Here is a 17,702-nt window from a genome sequence, read left to right as displayed (position 1 = left end):
AGGATGCCGACTGCCGCTACCTATGTAAAATGACTTTTTTTGATTTAAAATACTCAGTGACAAGAATTTGTAAAAGTAGTTGATTTATTTGATGACAGCAGCACAATATTTCTTAACTGAAATAACATTTTTGCATATTGTAAATATTACTTTGCACCATCTGGTCACCTGAATATATCATATGTGATACAACCTGACAGTTGCATATGAATAAATAAATTGGGAAATAAATAGATTTAAATAATACAAATAAATAAATATGTGCCCTTATTATAAAAAAATCTAAATTTGAAAATTTGATATTTAATACATTCACCTGTCTTTTCATTTAATGTCAAAACATTAATTGAAAAAAAAAAAAATCAGCAACATCTGAAGCTGCCCTGTACAAAAGAGAAAACATGCCAGCATTTTCATATTCTCTTTCGGATGTTGAGTTTCCTGAGGAACTCAATGTATGGAGCAAAAGGCCTTCGAGATTTCCCCGCCGTTATCATTTTGCAGTCTCGGACACTCTGGAGAAGGAACAGAGAGGGTTTGGTTTAGAGTTACATCATTATAGATCATTATATATCATTATTATATACACACCATTACATACATCATTAACATTTTTGCTGGCTCACCTCTGTATCTGCTCTCAGCAAATCCAGGTTCACCTCAAGTTCTTGCAGAATGTGTAGTTTGTCTTCATGCACTGTCACATTGTTCAGAATGTGCTTCAGCTCCTTGACGAAGGTCGCCACACAGGAAAGCTGCACAGGATAAATGACATGGCATGGTCATGCTATGGCAAATAAAAATTCAAGTGTCACCACGAACCTAGCTCAACCTAGCAAGGAAAGCAACAAATCTTGGTATAGATTATTTAGAGTACTGATGGCAAAAGAATACTTACTGCATTTGACTTCATATTCGGAGATGGTGCTCGCATCACTCTTGGCTATAAGGACAGAAAATGTTTTTAATTCATGTATTAAGCTTAGGATATTTTAAGTGGCATATTGTGCCATGTCATTGATAGTGAAATTTTTTCTGATGGGAGGGTGAAGACACAATATGCTTTAATTGTTAAATAAAATGAACTGTGATATTATCAATGCATTATACTTACAAGTGTGATGTTGGTTTGGTTGATGGGTTTGCAGAGATCGTTGAGGATTTTCAGTCTTTCAATAATCTCTGTGTTCAAAGACATGTAGTCTGACCTGACAGTGTAGCAAAGATGCAACAGAAGAAAAGCAAGCGCGTATTTCGTCATACTGCAAGGTGGTATCTCTCTCTCTCTCTCTCTCTCTCTTTCTCTCTCTCTCTCTTCCTTCACAGCTGCTCTTCGTTGTCTGAAGTGTGAATCTTGTGATCTGTCTCTGCCCTTTTTTATATGTACAGTACTCAGCACGGAAGTCCTATGACTTTGCTCTGTACACCTACCTGAAAAATGCAAATGATCACTCAATTTGATCATTCGATAAATGTCAAAGGATAGCTGTACAAGTTAGCACATATTAGCCCATAATCTTAGTTATGAGTGAATGTCCCTGATCTCGTTCCACTGCATTCTGTAAGAAAACTTTTTGACGAGATAACAGGATTCTAGATTAGGCACGTGGATTGTCTCCTTAGGTGAACTTCTCTTTTCTAAACATAGAGAGGGCACAGTACTACTAAACTGTATAAAAATTCAGATAAGCGAGGCCTCCAATATTCTGAGATATTAAACCTGTAAATTAAAGTGTATTGAATGTAAAATCCACAAACAGTGCCATTTTGAAGCTAGGTGCTTTTTCTGCCGATGTTATGATTAGATCATTGACCTAATGAAAAATCTTAACCTATATCTCCAAGAAATTCCAAATAAATATTTTCTGATTTATTACTTTTGCTAACAAATATTATAAATGTACTACAGGAAAAATTACCCACACTACTTCTACTGCAGCTCTTATCACATTATCACACTGAACTGGCATGTCTTTGAAAAGGGGAACACAAGCAAAACCAAAATATAGCGTGTTCTCAGAGAGTGTTACGAGAAACCAAGATGAGCAATCCACTCCCTTTTTTTAACACCCTCTCTATAAGTGTATTCACATCTTGGTTTAAATTTAAATTTTGGGTAATTTCGTAGTTTCTGTGGTACTTTGTTCATGTCCAGTGGACTAACACAGATGACTCATATCATTATGTCAGTGATAATTTCATTATATTTCCTAAAGAGTATCTGAGGGAGGCCTGTGGGGAAATCGTCCATACTGTGGTCACTTATGGTGTGAATGGCTGTCACAGATTCACTGGGAAACTCCTATGAAACTGAAAACAAGTTCAACGTCTGTTCAGTTTTATTTATGTGAATAGCTTATATTTAATTAGATGAACTGAGTATTTGTAAATGTGCAGCATGCATCAACACTTCTACCTAACAGTTGTAGGATGTATCGCTTTAAAATGTAGTGATATGACTTAGTGACTTCAGTTTCTGACTGCACATTTTCAAAATAAATGGCATCCCAGTTGGAGGTGTAGATGAATATGGCAAACAGTACGCTTCCTAACATTGCATGATAGCATTGTCATTGTGAGCATGCTGGTGTTAGCATTTAGTATAAGTCTAGCCTTACAAAGCTGCTAGCTTGGCTTCTTGTTTAGATTTTTTTTTCTTGGACAGATTAATAGTACTTTTCCATGAACCTCTATATTTATGAATAACCATCTGTTTTCACAACGTTGGATCTGATCCTAATTCTGTTACGTTGACAGTAATCAAGTAAACCGTTTCTATCTTAAAACTCTTATCACCTTAAAAATGATTAGTCACTGACAGATGAAACCCAGCCACAAGAATGGCTAACTGCTTGAGCTGATATTCATTCGCTGTGTGGAAGTGAAATAACTCATTGAGATGATGACTGAAACTTGACAAGACTTTTCTGTTGTCGGTTGCAGGAGGTAAATAAAAATGAGAGGAACGTCTTTGTGCAGCTCTAGGAGTCAATTTAATTTTTAAACTTGCACAGTGAATTGAGTGTTGCCTTTTCTAGTGTTAAAGAAACCTTTACTCTTGACTGAAAATGAGTTCAGATAAATTAATTTGAATGTTACTGTGGCCCACAGAGTGATAATCTGTGTATACCTATATAGTTTTGAAACAGTCTTTTCTAAAAAAAAATACCATAAGCATTCTACTAAATGTATTCCTTCAAAATTTGTTATGTAGTTACTTTTTAGACTTTTGTGGAGATTGATCTTAATGACTCAATAGTACTTAACTGTTAAATGTAGATGGTGGTTGCAATGCATTGCGTTTGTCATCATGGAAGTTCATGTAGCGCTTTTGTCTAACACCATCAGTGGATGGGGAGTCAGATTAGTGTGCAGGCATCACTTTGTGGAGGACTTAGAGGAACATGAGTGTTCCTCTGCATACAAAAGGGGAATCACAGCAGGGAGCAGAAAAATCAACAGCGATGTTGAGTTAAGTGCTGATTAGAAAGAATTAGCATTAAATTAATTGTGGACAGGTTATCTGTTCTGCGGGCAGTTTCTAAAGATGTCATGATGGCTTCTTTGCTGTGTCATATTCAAAGTGAAAAATGTTTTGACTTAACCTCTTGGGATCCCTCCATCCATTGACACTCACCAGTGACTTCAGCATCACTCACTGATCACTGATGACATATGGTTGGACTTTTTGCTCTTGTGGAAGAGGTTCACAAAGGAAAAGATGCACGCAGTATTAGCTCATGGAAAAATTGTTGTACATTTATGTGTGTTTGTTCCCTCAGAGTGGGACCTGCTGACTGAGAGTAATGTAAGTGGGTGAACCTGAGACTGCTGACTGTGGGTATGGAAAAACTTTGGTCAACTCATGAAAGATCGTGTGTTGATAAAATCTCACATTTCCGTTGAGACGACACTTAGGCACACTGAAGTCTTAACTAGTCCCCATAATTACTGAATTTTAAAAGAAATGTACCTGAAACTGTAAATGTGTTGAAGGTGAAACATGATTCCTGTCAAGTCTACTTCACACCTCACTTTTCTGCTATGTCACAAAGTTCATGCAGTTTAAATGCTGACAGTACAATGTGAGTGAATATGCGTGAGCACATACACAGTCACAAAAAATTATTTTTGGGAAAAAATTTGCTTCTTTCCCAGTGATGTCACTCTAAGGTCATTTTAAGTAACTGTGTCAAAGAAGGACCAATTTAATAATTAAAGAGATTTCTTAGTGAAACACACCTCGGTGTCGTTTTATGAGCAATGAGAAGCTGCATGATGTTTCCTCTGCAGGACTATTACCTTCAAAATCAGAATACTAATATCTCAAAGACGAAAGCTGTGTTTAAATTGTTATTTGTTTTTTAAAGCTTGTATGTTTATTTGTTCTATTTAAGTACACATTAAAAGTCACAGTATAGCTAAAAGAACAAGTATACAAATTAAATGAAAAAACTGAATAAAGGAACATAATCAATGCTAATTCATCTGTACAAGGAACAGGTATTGAAAGGATGGTTTCTGGATTATGAAAATTCTGTGAAGTAGCCACAGGATTTCCAGAGCATCGATGCTGTTCTGGAGCCTTATGGTAAACCAACAGAATTCCCATAACTGGACTGCGGTAGTCACTTTATTACAGGGAGAGACAGAAGATCAATAAAGACAATAGATTTGTAGTCCTAAACTGTCTAGCTAAGTTGTACAACCCAGGCCTCTTTGTCTAACGTAACGTGAACACAAGAAGCATATGTGGGAATAGCATGCTAACTGGCTAACATAAGTAATATCAGGTAATTTACCCATACTGACATCATTCCCATTATCAGTGAAACAATGACTCAGTTGATTTGTCAGCGCATTTATTTCAAATGACTGTATATTGGATATATTCATCTTTCATTATCCAAATGTTTGGATCATGTTTTTGGTGTAATACCAAACAGGAAGTGACATTTCACCTCTCATTCATGAGGCTTCTTCAGCTGAAATGTCTTCAAGAATCTATGCCCAAGTCCAGTTGCCTTTACACAAACCCATATGAATAACCATAACCTGGATAAGTGAGACATCAAATACTGTAAACAAACTATATTGTTAAGATTTTTATGTTAAGGCAATTAAAATCTTGATTAGAAATTATTTTTACATGGAAGTGTTTCTTGAGTTGGTGGTTAAGTTTTTCAGGGGACTTCATTGCTGGAATTAGAAGTGGGTTCATTTTGGGTGCAGGCGCTTGCCATTATCTGCTCAACGTCCATGAATCTTATCTTTCTTTTTTTAAAAACCTTTATTTATGCAGGGGAATTTCACTGTGCCTTCCCCAGACAGGTTGGTCAAACTCAAACAACAAAGAAATGAGCTTCTTTAAAGTTGTGGCTGCAACATCCCCTTTTTATTTACTAACTGTTTCCCAATCATATTTTGAGAAGTTGATTATACTTGTTGTATATTAACCACAACCTCACCAAAACCAGTTTGAACTGCTTGCCTTTCTGTTGTGTCTGTTCTGTAAAATACAAGTAAAATATACACAAAATAAAGATTACTCATGCCAAGTGTTTTCTGTCCCTTGCTCCCCTCGCCAGTTGTTTAAAGCTGATGTGTAATCCTTTAATATATACATGAACGTCTTTTCAAGCGTGTAGTTGAACTAACAGCTCAGATAAGGTAGTTTTTTGACTACATTAAAAATAAAATAGACACACAAATGCAGCATGTAAGGACAAATAAAAGTTTTTTTTTTAATCATTTGGATTTATTTTGTTCATTTTAGACAGAACTTTGTAATTAAAGGTCGGAGTACTTGTAGTTTAAGGTTCAGGTTTTTTTTTTTTCGATTCTAAATGCATTTCTCATTCTTGATTTTATCTTATTTATAGCTGCATTATTAGTTATCACAACATCTTTGTGGCAAGCTCCATAAACCACATACTTCCTTTGAAGGCGCATTTGCATGCATAATTATGCTTTTATCGTGATAAAGATAAAAGATAAACCCTGTTTCATTTCAGTAATAAAATACTAGCAAGAAAGACAAGGTTCAGAGAAGACAATACATACAGTAGTGTACATATTAGTATACATGTAATAGATATGAACAAGGTTGAGCATCCAAATGAAACACTGATATCTTTACCTTGAGCATTAAATATCAATATAGATACTGTGTCCTTGTGTTGAATGTAAAATGTATTAAAAATAATTTCTGTTTTAAAAAATGATCCAGTCACTTATGCTGTGCTCATCATTACCATCCATCCTTATGATGCTACTTAGAAACCTCATTCAGTAATATTGTTACCACTGAACAGCCGTACTGACAGCACACACTGACTTGATTTATTTCCTTTGGCCCCAGCAAGTATTTTGAGCATCACCTAGCACTAAATGTGCTGTATGACAGCCATGGCCCCCTAGTGGTTGGATGGTGGTATTACCAATTCCATGAAAACTTAAACGAGACAGTTACTCACACTTCCCTGTTCCAGCTGTCTAAGATCCCTTTATTTCAGTGCAGTGTAAGTGTTTTTAGCCCTTCTCTTTCAGTGCTTTTAGGGTGACAGTCAAACCTCCAGCGTCATGGAGCTGAAACTCCTCCTCTGGTACATCGTCATACTGCTCGCCCTCATAATCTTCTTCCACATCATCTTCCTCAAAGTCATCTGGATATTCAGGTTGTCCTGGGACATCAAGAGCCTCTGGAGACACTGTAAGAGAGAAAGAATCTGCTAAGTGCTTTGCCACTGAGCTATGAAAGAAAAAATGATAGCAGGATTGAAGGCTTTTGTTTTAATCATTCATTTTATCAATCTGTTGTTGTTGTTGTTGTTGCTGTTATTTCCTCAGTTAACTGATTAATTGTGAAAAATGTCAGTCCCATTCAAGTTGCTCATTCTGTTCGTTCAACAGTGGAAAAGTCAAAGGTATTAGAATCTAAAAAAGTGAAAAGTTGTAAGAGGATGAAATCAGTTCATGTTTGGAATTTTTTGCGTAAGAATGACCTTTAGTTGTATCTAATTAAACATTTCTACCATATAAGAAGCAGTTGTGGAAAGTACAGAAACTCAAGTGTTGTGCTTAAATTTGGCACCAGCTTTGGTATAGCTTATACTTCTAACATTTCAGAGACCTGGAGATTATACTTTTTACTGCACTTCATTTATCTAATAGCTATAGTTACTAGTTACTTTCTGAGATTTTACATAGAAATCATTATAGGCTTTCAGTATACAGCTCAGTGTTAAACATTCTCTTTTTGGCTTATGACCTTTTGGAAAAGAGCAGTGCTTGAGGAGGTACTCACACCTTTTACTTAAATCAAAGTACTAATACCACACTGTGAATACACTCCATCAGAAGTTGAAGTCCTGCATCAAACATGTTAATTACCAAGTGCGTGTATGCATAATAAAAAATGTACTTAAAGTATCAAAAGTAAAAGTACTAATTTTATCCTGTGGTTCTTTCACTATTGTTTCATTAGGTTGTTATTGCTGATGTATTAATGCTGTAGTTGGTTTGTTTTAACTGTCATTTAATTACATTAACTGAACAGGACTGCAACTAATGATTATTTTCTTTTATGGATTTACTAAGCAGAGGAGCAAAAGGATATTTACACCGTGGTATAAGTACTTTTACTCAGGTAGACGATCTGAGTCTTCCATCACTGACAAGATGTTTCACTTTATATTTCCACTTGTGCCTTACCAATAGGCTCAGCAGATTCGCTCCTCATCATGGAGTGTTCACTATGATCCTCAAGAGAGGACAAACTTTCATCTTCATCAAAGTCTTCGGGATAGTCGCAGTGAATCTGTCCTCCAACACACACAGCATCACAATCTTCCTCACTGGTGCTGGCCTCCATAGTGTGTTGTATTTCATCCCATGTGTGGGGCTGACTAAGAACATCTGACTGTGGTGTGGCACCTATGTCTGCGACTTTTCCTTTAATACTAGCGTCACAGCTCTCCCCGTTAGATTCAGTCACAGCAACACAGCCGGTCTCTGTGTATTTGAGAGACTTCAGGCGATCTTGCACATAGGCACCGCTGAGTATGCAGGCAGCACTCGGCCTGTTTTCGGGGTTGAGGTGGAGCATTGTGTGAATTAAAGAAGAGATGTTGTCAGAGTAGACATTATCCACAGGATCGTACTCTCCTTTGGTGATCTTGAAGAACAGACTCAGGAGGTTTGTGGCTGCAAACGGAGGTCGGAGAGCACAGATCTCATACAGCAGACAGCCAAGAGCCCAGATATCAGACTTGGAGCTGTATGGGACATCCTGGCAAAGCTCAGGACTGAGGTAGCTGGGTGTCCCAACACATGTGGAAGCCATATCTGCTGTGTAGGTCATCACTCTGGATATCCCAAAGTCCCCTAACTTCACCACGTCTTCTTTTGTTAGCAGTACATTTGAGGTTTTGATGTCCCTGTGTAGTATTTTAGTTGCGTGTATATAATTTACAGCTAAAACGACCTGTACAAACCACCTCATCACTGTATCCTCTGTGAAAAACTCTTTTGGTTTCCTCTCTTTAACTTTGTCATCTATTGTCCCGCCATCGCAGTAGTTCATCACAATGTAAATAAATCCATCATAAGAATTCACAAAGGCGTCGCTGCACTTTACAATGTGAGGGTGCTGCAACTTCCTGATGATGTCAGCTTCTTGGAGAATCGCCCTCTGTGTCTTTGCTGTCCTTGAATCCTCCACCTTTATTCTCTTCACTGCGTGTAGGCTCTTGCTCTCCACGTGTCTCATCAGAAACACGTCTGCTGCCCCTCCTCTGCCAAGACATAAAACCTGTTCATACTTCTCCATATTTCGCCTGGAGCCAACTAAAAGGTGTCTTTTCGACGAGCAAGCACCGCTTCAACACAACACCGCTGTCAACGTTTGTTGACGGCGTCGTTGCCACGGTAACCGCCTCGCTCTTGAGCCGTGGAACTGAAAGGGAAGATAGCCTAGTTTTCTGTTAAATAGTTTTAAATAGTAGTTTCAGCTGTTTCACAGATTTAGCTACACAAGAAAAAAATGTGAGAAATGAGAAAGATGTGTAATTTGAGATTGCATCTTACGATCCATTACCCTAGATGGCAGTATAAACAGTAAGTTAACCATTCGCTAGTTAAAGAAGAAGAGACACTTGAGCTGTTTGCGCATCTTACTGCGCATGTTAGTGTAAACGCATGTTGCTGCATTTATTTCTGTTCAGGATTGCTTGACTTTTGTGACACGTTTATCTAAAATGCCACCCAAGGGAAAAGGTGGAAAGGGTGGTAAAGGTTAGTGGATAATTATTTATCTTCTGTTAACTGTGTGTTATGAACTGTTAGCTCAAAGTCGGCTACATTTACTAGCCTGTAGCATACAGTGGATACAGTGGAGACGTTAGTTGCCTAGACTTGACACCGTCGTTATTGTTGCTGTTTTTCCCCCTTTTTTTCTTTAATGTTGCGGGTGTTTAATGGTGCTGAACTTCGTTACTGTGTAGGAGGTGCTTCTGGGGGTGCAGACGCAGACAAGAAAGAAAAAGCACCCAAGGGAGGCACTTCTGTGAAGGTAACGAATTTACATCCAAAGCTGCACTGCAAAAGTCAAATGAGACAGAAGGAGAATTTTACCAAGCAATGACTGCCCTTGTCATTTCCTGCTACCAGCAAGCCACTATTGGATTAATGAACTGCAATGGAATTGTGTTATAAGTCTTAAACATGATTAACTTTGATACATTAGCTAAAGTTTGTTAAGTATAATTTCCACAATAGTTAAATGTTTCATCATAACCATTGTTTATTTGTTTATGATGTTTATCCCCAGGTTCGACATGTCCTCTGTGAAAAACATGGAAAATGCATGGAGGCGATGGAGAAACTGAAGGCTGGAGTCCGTTTCAGTGAAGTAGCGTCACAATACAGTGAAGACAAAGCTAGACAAGGAGTAAGAACATGCATTTCATCATCATTTGCTCAGTTTTGGTTCCCCCATTTTTACTGATTGTGAGTCCCAAGTGTGATGGCCCTCTGTATTTTGCCTCTAGTGATGTATTATAAAAATATTATTCATGTTATTACATCTGCTTCCTGTGGTGGTAGACATGTTAGCTGATAAATATGACCTCCTTTGTGGATGGTGAATTTCAGGCTAATTTGATAATAGTTCTTTACTTCTCCAGGTCTGTACATTTTCTCACCACCTGCACCCCACACGAAACCTACACAGTTACAGTGCCCATAGAGAGTATTCACCCCCTTGGATGTTTTCTCCTTTTACTGCTTTTATAAAGGGAATTATGATTTATTGTGAAAGTGAAAACAAATTTCTACAAAGTAATGTAAATTATTTAAAAATATATAATGAAAATAAGTGATTGCATAAATATTCACCTCCTTGAAGTCAGTATTTAGTAGATGCACCTTTGACTGCAATCAGAGCACTGAGTCTGTGCAGATTGTTCTCAGTCAGGCTTGTACATCTGGACACTGCAAATTTACTGCATTCTTCTTTGCAAAACTGCTCAAGGTCTGTCAGGTTGAATGGAGATCCAGCGTGAACAGCTCTTTTCAAGTCCAGCTACAAATTCTCTGTTGGACTGAGGTCTGGGCTTTGACTCAGCCACTCCAGAATGTTCACCTTGTTGTCTTTAAACCATTTCTGTGTAGCTCTCACTGTGTGTTTCAGGTCATTGTGTTGTTGGAAAATGAATCCTCTGTTAAGTCGTAGTTCTCCTGCAGACTGAATCAGATTGTCCTCCAGGATTGGACTGCATTCATTGAGAAGCATCCCAAAAGCGGGATGCTGTTACCACCATACTTCACAGTGGGGATGACGCCATCATCATTTGTGTTGATGTGCAGTGTTTTGTGTACGCCAAAGTCTGATGGCCAAAAAGCTCCATTTTGGTCTCATCAGACCAAAGAACCTTCTTGCAGTTGACCTTGGAGTCTCCCTCATGCCTTTAGATGAACTCTAGTTAAGATGTAATATGAGCTTTCTTCAACAGTGGCTTTGTCCCATAACGAACAGTTGTTGTATGCAGAGTCTCTCCCATCTCAGCTGCTGAAGCTTGTAACTCCTTCAGAGTAGTCATAGGTGTCTTTTTGGCCTTCTTTGTTAGTCCCCTTCCTGTTCAGTCACTCGGTTTGTCAGGACCTTAACTGAACTCCAGAGGATGTTCAGTGACTTGGAAAGGTTATCTCTTGACTTATATTTTTCAATACCATTTTGTCAAAGTTACTTTGGATGTTCTTTTGTCTTCATGGTGTAATTGTAGCCAGGAATACTGATTAACCTGTGACTGGACCTTCCAGACACAGGTGTCTTTACGCTACAATCACTTGAGACACATTCACTGCACTCAGGTGATCTCCATTTTATTCCATTACCTGCACCATTTGGATGGACCTCTGCTGAATTAGGTCAGTCACTTTAAAGGGGATGAATATTAATGCAGTCTCTTTTTTACATTATGTATTTTTAATTAATCAAAATTAATTAACTCAAAAAAGCCAAATTATATTGACCAATTAAAAGCAAAAACTTCCAAGGAGGTGAATACTGTATTATAGGCACTGTATGCATTGCAGTTGAAGCCTTTCAAATGAATGTTTCAAATTCATGCAACAAGCACAATTTTCAGAATATCATAGCTCTTATTTTCAGTGAATTCTTTGAACCCATTTACCTTTTTTTGCTCATGTTCACTGACTTTTGTCCTTGTGTGACACCCTTTTGAGGTACATATACTTTGTGTTTTCTTCATTGTGTCCATGACAGGGTGATCTGGGTTGGATGACGCGAGGATCAATGGTTGGACCTTTCCAGGATGCAGCATTTGCCCTGCCTGTCAGTTCCATGGATAAACCTGTCTACACAGACCCTCCCGTCAAGACAAAGTTTGGGTACCACATCATTATGGTAGAGGGGAAAAAGTGATGTGGTACAGCTTAACACTTTCTATTTTATTACAAATTCTACATTGTGCTAATAATTGTTTACTGTGTATTTCCTGATCTTTCATTGCAATGGTTGCTTTCATTTTTCTGGAATGTTTTAAGAACAAAATTAAACAATCCTCATCTGTCTGCTTTGTCCTTGGTTAAATATATTCCACCTTGCTGACAATTCAACCTGAGAGAATATTCTGAGAGAAAGTTTAGTCTGAATGTTCACATAATTCACATGGTTTTTCAGTTTATGGAAATCAAACCACAGATGACCAAATAAATGCATTTTCAAGTCAAGTTGTACAAAATGTGTAAGCTTTGTTTGTGCATGAGAAGGAAGTGTGAGCCTGACTCCTTCAAAGTCTTTCTAAAGTGTTATCTTGTTATCTGTAATATTAATTCTGTATTCTGGAAGTTAGATACAGTTCGATGTTAGTGCAAACTAAGTACTAAATATGAGATAAAGCACCAATAATATGAATAAAATTTACATTTACCAAAGAAAGTCTTGTGACAAATACAGTTAGTGAGTAGGTTTGCTGCAACCTTAATTTGTCATAAATTGTTTGGTCATTTGGTAAAATAGTATTAATCTTTGGGATTGGACATCTCTGACTCATGGACTTGGAGGTAAAAGAGAAGATAGACTTTCATTTTTTTTTTGTCAAGTCCCCTGATTCAGACAGGCTGATTATTTTTACATCTCCGGTAACATTTACTGATCACGGACGATGTATGCAAATCAACTGGACAGATCTTTATTATTATGGTTCATGGTTATAATTATCCCGGCGAGGCGAGCGAAATGGTCACCTCCAGAGAGCTAGGCGGCAGTAGCCCGCACAGATTATGACAGCACAGTCAGCATCAGGAAAAGACAGTTGACGTTGTTACACCTTGCTAGATGATTGGCGAGGTAAGATGGCGGCGCCAGAGGAGCCAGAATTATCTCAGGCGCAGACTGAAAAACTCCTTCAGTTTCAGGTAGACAGCCTAATTTCTGCACTAACGCGTGTCCATTTGAAACCTCATATAGTCATGCGTTATCGTTGATACAAAATCTCCGTGAATTGGTGGAACCGTGTGTGTTTAAACGCCTTTTGCACAGTGAACTTCGTTAACGTTACCCCCAGCCCCCTAACGTTAGCCGTCAACTTGAGTCAGAGCGACCGTTAGCATAGCGAGCTAACATTAGCTGAGCTAGCTAACAAGTTGGCAGACTTTAAGGGCCGTGGGTGAACTTAAATTGCTCAGCGTTTGTTACGTTTTACTGGAAGACATATACCAAACCCAGCTTTGTTTATCAGCGTCATCCATTCCGAGTTTTTATCGTAACATTTTTCGACTTTACGTTACCGTCAACTTGGCTAACGTTCGGTTTCCAGTGACGCTCCACAACACTTGCTGAGTTAACATTAGCACAGTAGTCATGATCAAGCTGTCGCTGAAGTTTTTTCAGTGACATCGTTGTATTAACCTAATCTTGATTCAGTTTTTGGTTTTGTATCTGTGAGTCATGCGGGTTTCCCATACCGTTAATCTGCAGCCTCTTCTAGATTTCTTAGTCCAACTATAATTGTAGCCCTTAACGCCACCCTGTTTGGAGTAAACGATTTTTTTCTCCGTGCATGTTGACGATAAATTAAGTTTACACAGCTGCCTAACTAAGTGGTTTTTAGACAGCTACCATAACTTTAATAATTTCGTTGTGTTTGACTACCAAGCAAATTTAGTTTATCAAATTTATCAATAATTGACATAGCAGAGCAATAGCATGTATGCTACTGAAAGGAGCCCTGCAACCGTGCTTTTCTGCTGTTATGAGCATGTAGAGGTTTTCACTCTGATGTTCTTTGCCTGTCTGACAGGACCTAACAGGCTTGGAGTCAATGGACCAATGTCGTCGCACATTAGAACAACATAATTGGAACATAGAGGTAAAAGACAGATTTTTATGGCTCTGCTTTATTACTATTCAAATGCTGTGAACTGCACTGGCTTGCTTTGATTAATTTGTTATTCTGTCTTTTTTTTTTCTTGGTTTATTGAAGGATTGACTCAAATGTGATGGGCTTAAATATATTTGTTTTCAGGCTGCAGTACAAGACAGGCTCAACGAGCAGGAAGGAGTGCCCAGTGTGTTTAACCCTCCACCATCCAGGCCATTGCAGGTCAATACAGCAGACCATAGAGTATATAGTTACATCGTTTCAAGGCCACAACCCAGGGTAGGTCTGAAGGCTCTTTTAATGTTTATGCTTTAGGATATAATCTCCACGCACTGCACAAAATAAAGTATTGGATCTCTCTTACAAACTCTAAAACTGCTACAGATTCCTGACAGATAGCCAGTTCTACTGAGCCTTTGTCTGTATATTTCTGTCATTAATAGATACCGTTCTAACATAATAATAAATAAGGTCACTGTATGTTACTTAACGGAAAGTTCAGTGTAAGTGGTGTCTTCATTTTAATTGAATTTTATAGCACAAAATGTAGAAACACCATCTTGGAATTTTGTTTTGTATTTATTTTCTGCTGATTAAATGGTAATAGACTGCATTCTTCTTTTCAGGGATTACTAGGATGGAGTTACTACTTGATAATGCTACCTTTCAGATTTACATATTACACACTTCTGGATATATTCAGGTAATTGAAGCACAGTGATTTAAACTTGGAAGGTAAATTTGTAAGTAAAGGAAATTGCCTGAATTCTCCAATTTTTTTCTCTTTAAGGTTTGCCCTGCGGTTCATCAGGCCAGATCCTCGAGGTCGTGTGACAGACCCTGTTGGAGATGTTGTGTCCTTCATTCATAGTTTTGAGGAGAAGTATGGTCGGTCACACCCTGTATTTTACCAGGGAACATACAGCCAGGTGAGACCAGAGAGAGAGTGCCAGCAACCATATAGAAACCCACAATTTTTCAGTTGCAATTGCAGTATGTTTTCACATTGTTTGTGTTCACCCTGAAATGTACAGGCACTGAACGATGCCAAACGGGAACTCCGCTACTTATTAGTGTACCTTCATGGCGAGGATCATCAAGACACTGATGAGTTTTGCCGGTATGGTATTTACTACCTTATTCATCAGCCATCAGAAGTTATTACAAAGAGCCTCACTGTTGCTCTGTTTTAAATAGTTGGTTGAGTTTATATTTTCTGAAGTTGCAATCTGGTTGGTCTTTGCCACTTGTTATGCTGCACATAAGCTTTAGTGTATATAAACTTTGTGTTTTATATCCATGTGTGCATGAAAGGAGTGTTCCATGTTAAATGGTTTGTTTTGTTCTGCTGATCTGTCGCTTCCCAGCTCCACCTTATGTACAGAAGAGGTCATAACCTTCCTCAACACACGAATGCTTTTTTGGGCATGCTCAACCAGCAGGCCTGAGGGTTACAGAGGTATGAGAATTTGTTGTTATTTAATCCACCTATGGGAATATTTAGGAACATAAATTAGAAATGCTTCAAATTGATTCTGTGTCCTGAGTTGACTACCACAGACTTTTTTTTTTTATAGTATGAACGCATGTTGCGTGGGCTCCATGTGAAAGTGTTGACAGTGTTGCACATGTTAATTACTTAAAGTAATAACTGATTGCCTTTAATCTGTCAAAATGACAGACAGCCTTAAGAGTTTTGTTAAAAAATGCTAACGTTACCCTGGGGTTGAGATCTAATTGAATTAATGAAATGTATGGTAGCAGCATATTTAAGTGTACATGGGTGTGTTTCAGTGTCCCAAGCACTGAGGGAGAACACCTACCCATTCCTGGCCATGATAATGCTGAAGGACCGCAGGATGACAGTGGTGGGCAGACTCGAGGGTCTCATTCAGCCAGAGGACTTCATCAATCAGCTCACCTTTATCATGGATGCCAACCAAACACACCTGATGTCAGAGCGCCTTGAACGGTACTGGAAAAGTCGAAAAGTTCACACTAGATTGCTGGAAGAGAGACATGTCATCATCATTTACAATGGTGTTGAGGTGAAGTTACGTTTTGGAATGGTTTTTGTGAATTGTGATAAAGTGACAGCTTGTGGTCAAGGTGTTCACTTTATTTTCAGTTTCACGGTTACAGTCCAAAACATATAAGATGTGACATTTTACACTGATTTTAAAGGTTGACTTACACTTCATGTGGTTTCACTTTGGTACTAAGCTCGATAAGTTGTGAATAAAACTTGGCTTCATTAACCAGGTTAATTTATCTCTATAGTTATTGCTGGTGTACCGCAAAGTTTCAGAGTTTCTAAAAACAGGCACATGCTTGTTTCAGGGAGGAGAGGAACCAAACCCAAGTGCTAAGACAGCAGCAGGATGAGGCCTATCTGGCCTCCCTTCGTGCTGATCAGGAGAAGGAGCGGAAGAAAAGGGAGGAGGAGGAGCAGCTAAGGCAGGAGGAGGAGAAGGTCCGACAGACTGCTCTTGCTGAGGAGCGAAGACGACGAGTGAGTCTTATTTCCACTAGATTTATGTTGGAGACTTTAGGTAATGAATTATTTAAATGAGATGAGTTGTCTCAATGTACCGGTACACAAATTCTTTCTTTTGATTAACGCTGTCCATTTTTGTTGTGTAACTCCAGACGCTGGAAGAGGAGAAGGAGAGGAAGTCAGAATGTCTTCCCCCAGAGCCACCTGCAGATGACCCAGAAAGTGTCAAAATAGTGTTTAAGCTGCCCAATGACACACGAGTAGAGAGACGATTCTTGTTTGGGCAGTCTCTGACGGTGAGCATCACTCTGAATCAAGGCTCTGTGTATGCCGCCACCGGTACATAAGTCTTATCCTGTGGTGTTCAGTAGTAGATTGACCATGATGTCTATCCTATTCAAATGAATCAATAAACTTGTCCCCAATTAATTTGTTCATCCTAGTAACCATAGTAACCTCTTCACTTTGCCATTTCTTTGTTTCACAGGTAATATACGATTTCATTTTCTCTTTGAAAGAATCCCCGGAGAAGTTTCAGATAGTTACAAACTTCCCTCGCCGAGTCTTGCCCTGCCTCCCGACTGAGGAGCAGCCCAACCCTCCCACGCTGAAAGAGACGGGACTCAGCCGCTCTGAGGTTCTTTTTGTTCAGGACCTCACGGACGATTAATAGTTGACATACCTCCTCTACATGGAAACACATTTTCCTCCAATGCCCACCCTCCTCTTTTTCTTTTCTTCTTTTTGCTAAATGGCCATTATGCACAAGGGATCATTGAGATAAAATCCTAACCTGGAAAAACAAACCACCCTGCATCCAGTCTTTGTTTGGTTGTGTTTACGGGGTTCCCAATAGCCTGGAAAGTCTTGAATTTTATCAAATAAATATTTCTTGAAGTCCTTCCTTGAACTCATCTTTGTATACATATGGACAAAGAAGTGTGTTTTCCATTGTCTGTACAAGTTAATCATTGTCCTTCCTCACCACTAAGTGTTACAGCAAAGGATTAATCATCTTCTGAACTGTACTGAAATAGTAGCATAGCTTTGTGCAAAACCAGAAGCATATCCCAGTTCTGTTCATGTCTGGGCAACTGAGGAAGAAAAGTTGTATTAATACTTACTGATACAGACAAAATGCAGCATGGACAAGTATGGATTTCTGTGGTTGTGTGAATGCTTTGGCTAGTTTTATGTCAAAGAATTGATGTTTGGTCCACGTGTCCTAATTCAACTTCCTTTTGCCCTTAAGTTTACACATGCTTCCCCCACAGTGTCTGACACAGAAGTGGTTTAGAATT

The 17,702-nt window shown here is 38.6% G+C and overlaps 3 protein-coding genes across 3 annotated transcripts; 2 read left to right on the top strand and 1 right to left on the bottom strand.

Moving 5' to 3' along the window:
- Nucleotides 1-5,509: 5,509 nt before the first annotated feature.
- Nucleotides 5,510-9,133, bottom strand: nek12 (NIMA-related kinase 12). The gene is made up of 2 exons (XM_046405321.1): nucleotides 7,714-9,133; nucleotides 5,510-6,710 (listed from the first exon to the last, which is right to left on the bottom strand). Exons 1-2 carry the CDS (start codon nucleotides 8,828-8,830, stop codon nucleotides 6,532-6,534), a joined length of 1,296 nt encoding a protein of 431 aa, XP_046261277.1. The 5' UTR covers nucleotides 8,831-9,133; the 3' UTR covers nucleotides 5,510-6,531.
- pin4 (protein (peptidylprolyl cis/trans isomerase) NIMA-interacting, 4 (parvulin)) lies at nucleotides 9,134-12,258 on the top strand. The gene is made up of 4 exons (XM_046405323.1): nucleotides 9,134-9,294; nucleotides 9,504-9,571; nucleotides 9,830-9,949; nucleotides 11,786-12,258. Exons 1-4 carry the CDS (start codon nucleotides 9,258-9,260, stop codon nucleotides 11,942-11,944), a joined length of 384 nt encoding a protein of 127 aa, XP_046261279.1. The 5' UTR covers nucleotides 9,134-9,257; the 3' UTR covers nucleotides 11,945-12,258.
- A 529-nt stretch (nucleotides 12,259-12,787) lies between these two features.
- Nucleotides 12,788-17,302, top strand: faf2 (Fas associated factor family member 2). Its single transcript, XM_046405315.1, has 11 exons — nucleotides 12,788-12,939; nucleotides 13,824-13,892; nucleotides 14,049-14,183; nucleotides 14,531-14,607; nucleotides 14,695-14,833; nucleotides 14,939-15,024; nucleotides 15,272-15,363; nucleotides 15,699-15,876; nucleotides 16,245-16,416; nucleotides 16,554-16,697; nucleotides 16,889-17,302. The coding sequence occupies exons 1-11, from the start codon at nucleotides 12,877-12,879 to the stop codon at nucleotides 17,069-17,071; spliced, it is 1,338 nt and encodes a 445-aa protein (XP_046261271.1). The 5' UTR covers nucleotides 12,788-12,876; the 3' UTR covers nucleotides 17,072-17,302.
- Nucleotides 17,303-17,702: the final 400 nt, after the last annotated feature.

Source organism: Scatophagus argus, chromosome 12 (genome assembly GCF_020382885.2).
Source record: "Scatophagus argus isolate fScaArg1 chromosome 12, fScaArg1.pri, whole genome shotgun sequence".
NCBI lineage: Eukaryota > Metazoa > Chordata > Actinopteri > Scatophagidae > Scatophagus > Scatophagus argus.
This window is presented reverse-complemented; position numbering and strand designations above follow the sequence as displayed.

Excerpts from the sequence above, each read along its gene's own strand:
- pin4 (XM_046405323.1), top strand. The coding sequence starts at position 9,258 with ATGCCACCCAAGGGAAAAGGTGGAAAGGGTGGTAAAG. Across the intron at positions 9,572-9,829 it reads AGGGAGGCACTTCTGTGAAG|GTTCGACATGTCCTCTGTGA; the intron begins GTAACGAATTTA and ends GTTTATCCCCAG. Across the intron at positions 9,950-11,785 it reads AAGACAAAGCTAGACAAGGA|GGTGATCTGGGTTGGATGAC; the intron begins GTAAGAACATGC and ends TGTCCATGACAG.
- nek12 (XM_046405321.1), bottom strand. The coding sequence starts at position 8,830 with ATGGAGAAGTATGAACAGGTTTTATGTCTTGGCAGAGGAGGGGCAGCA. Across the intron at positions 6,711-7,713 it reads CGAATCTGCTGAGCCTATTG|TGTCTCCAGAGGCTCTTGAT; the intron begins GTAAGGCACAAG and ends TCTCTCTTACAG.
- faf2 (XM_046405315.1), top strand. The coding sequence starts at position 12,877 with ATGGCGGCGCCAGAGGAGCCAGAATTATCTCAGGCGCAGACTGAAAAA. Across the intron at positions 15,025-15,271 it reads GACACTGATGAGTTTTGCCG|CTCCACCTTATGTACAGAAG; the intron begins GTATGGTATTTA and ends GTCGCTTCCCAG. Across the intron at positions 15,877-16,244 it reads ATGTCAGAGCGCCTTGAACG|GGAGGAGAGGAACCAAACCC; the intron begins GTACTGGAAAAG and ends TGCTTGTTTCAG.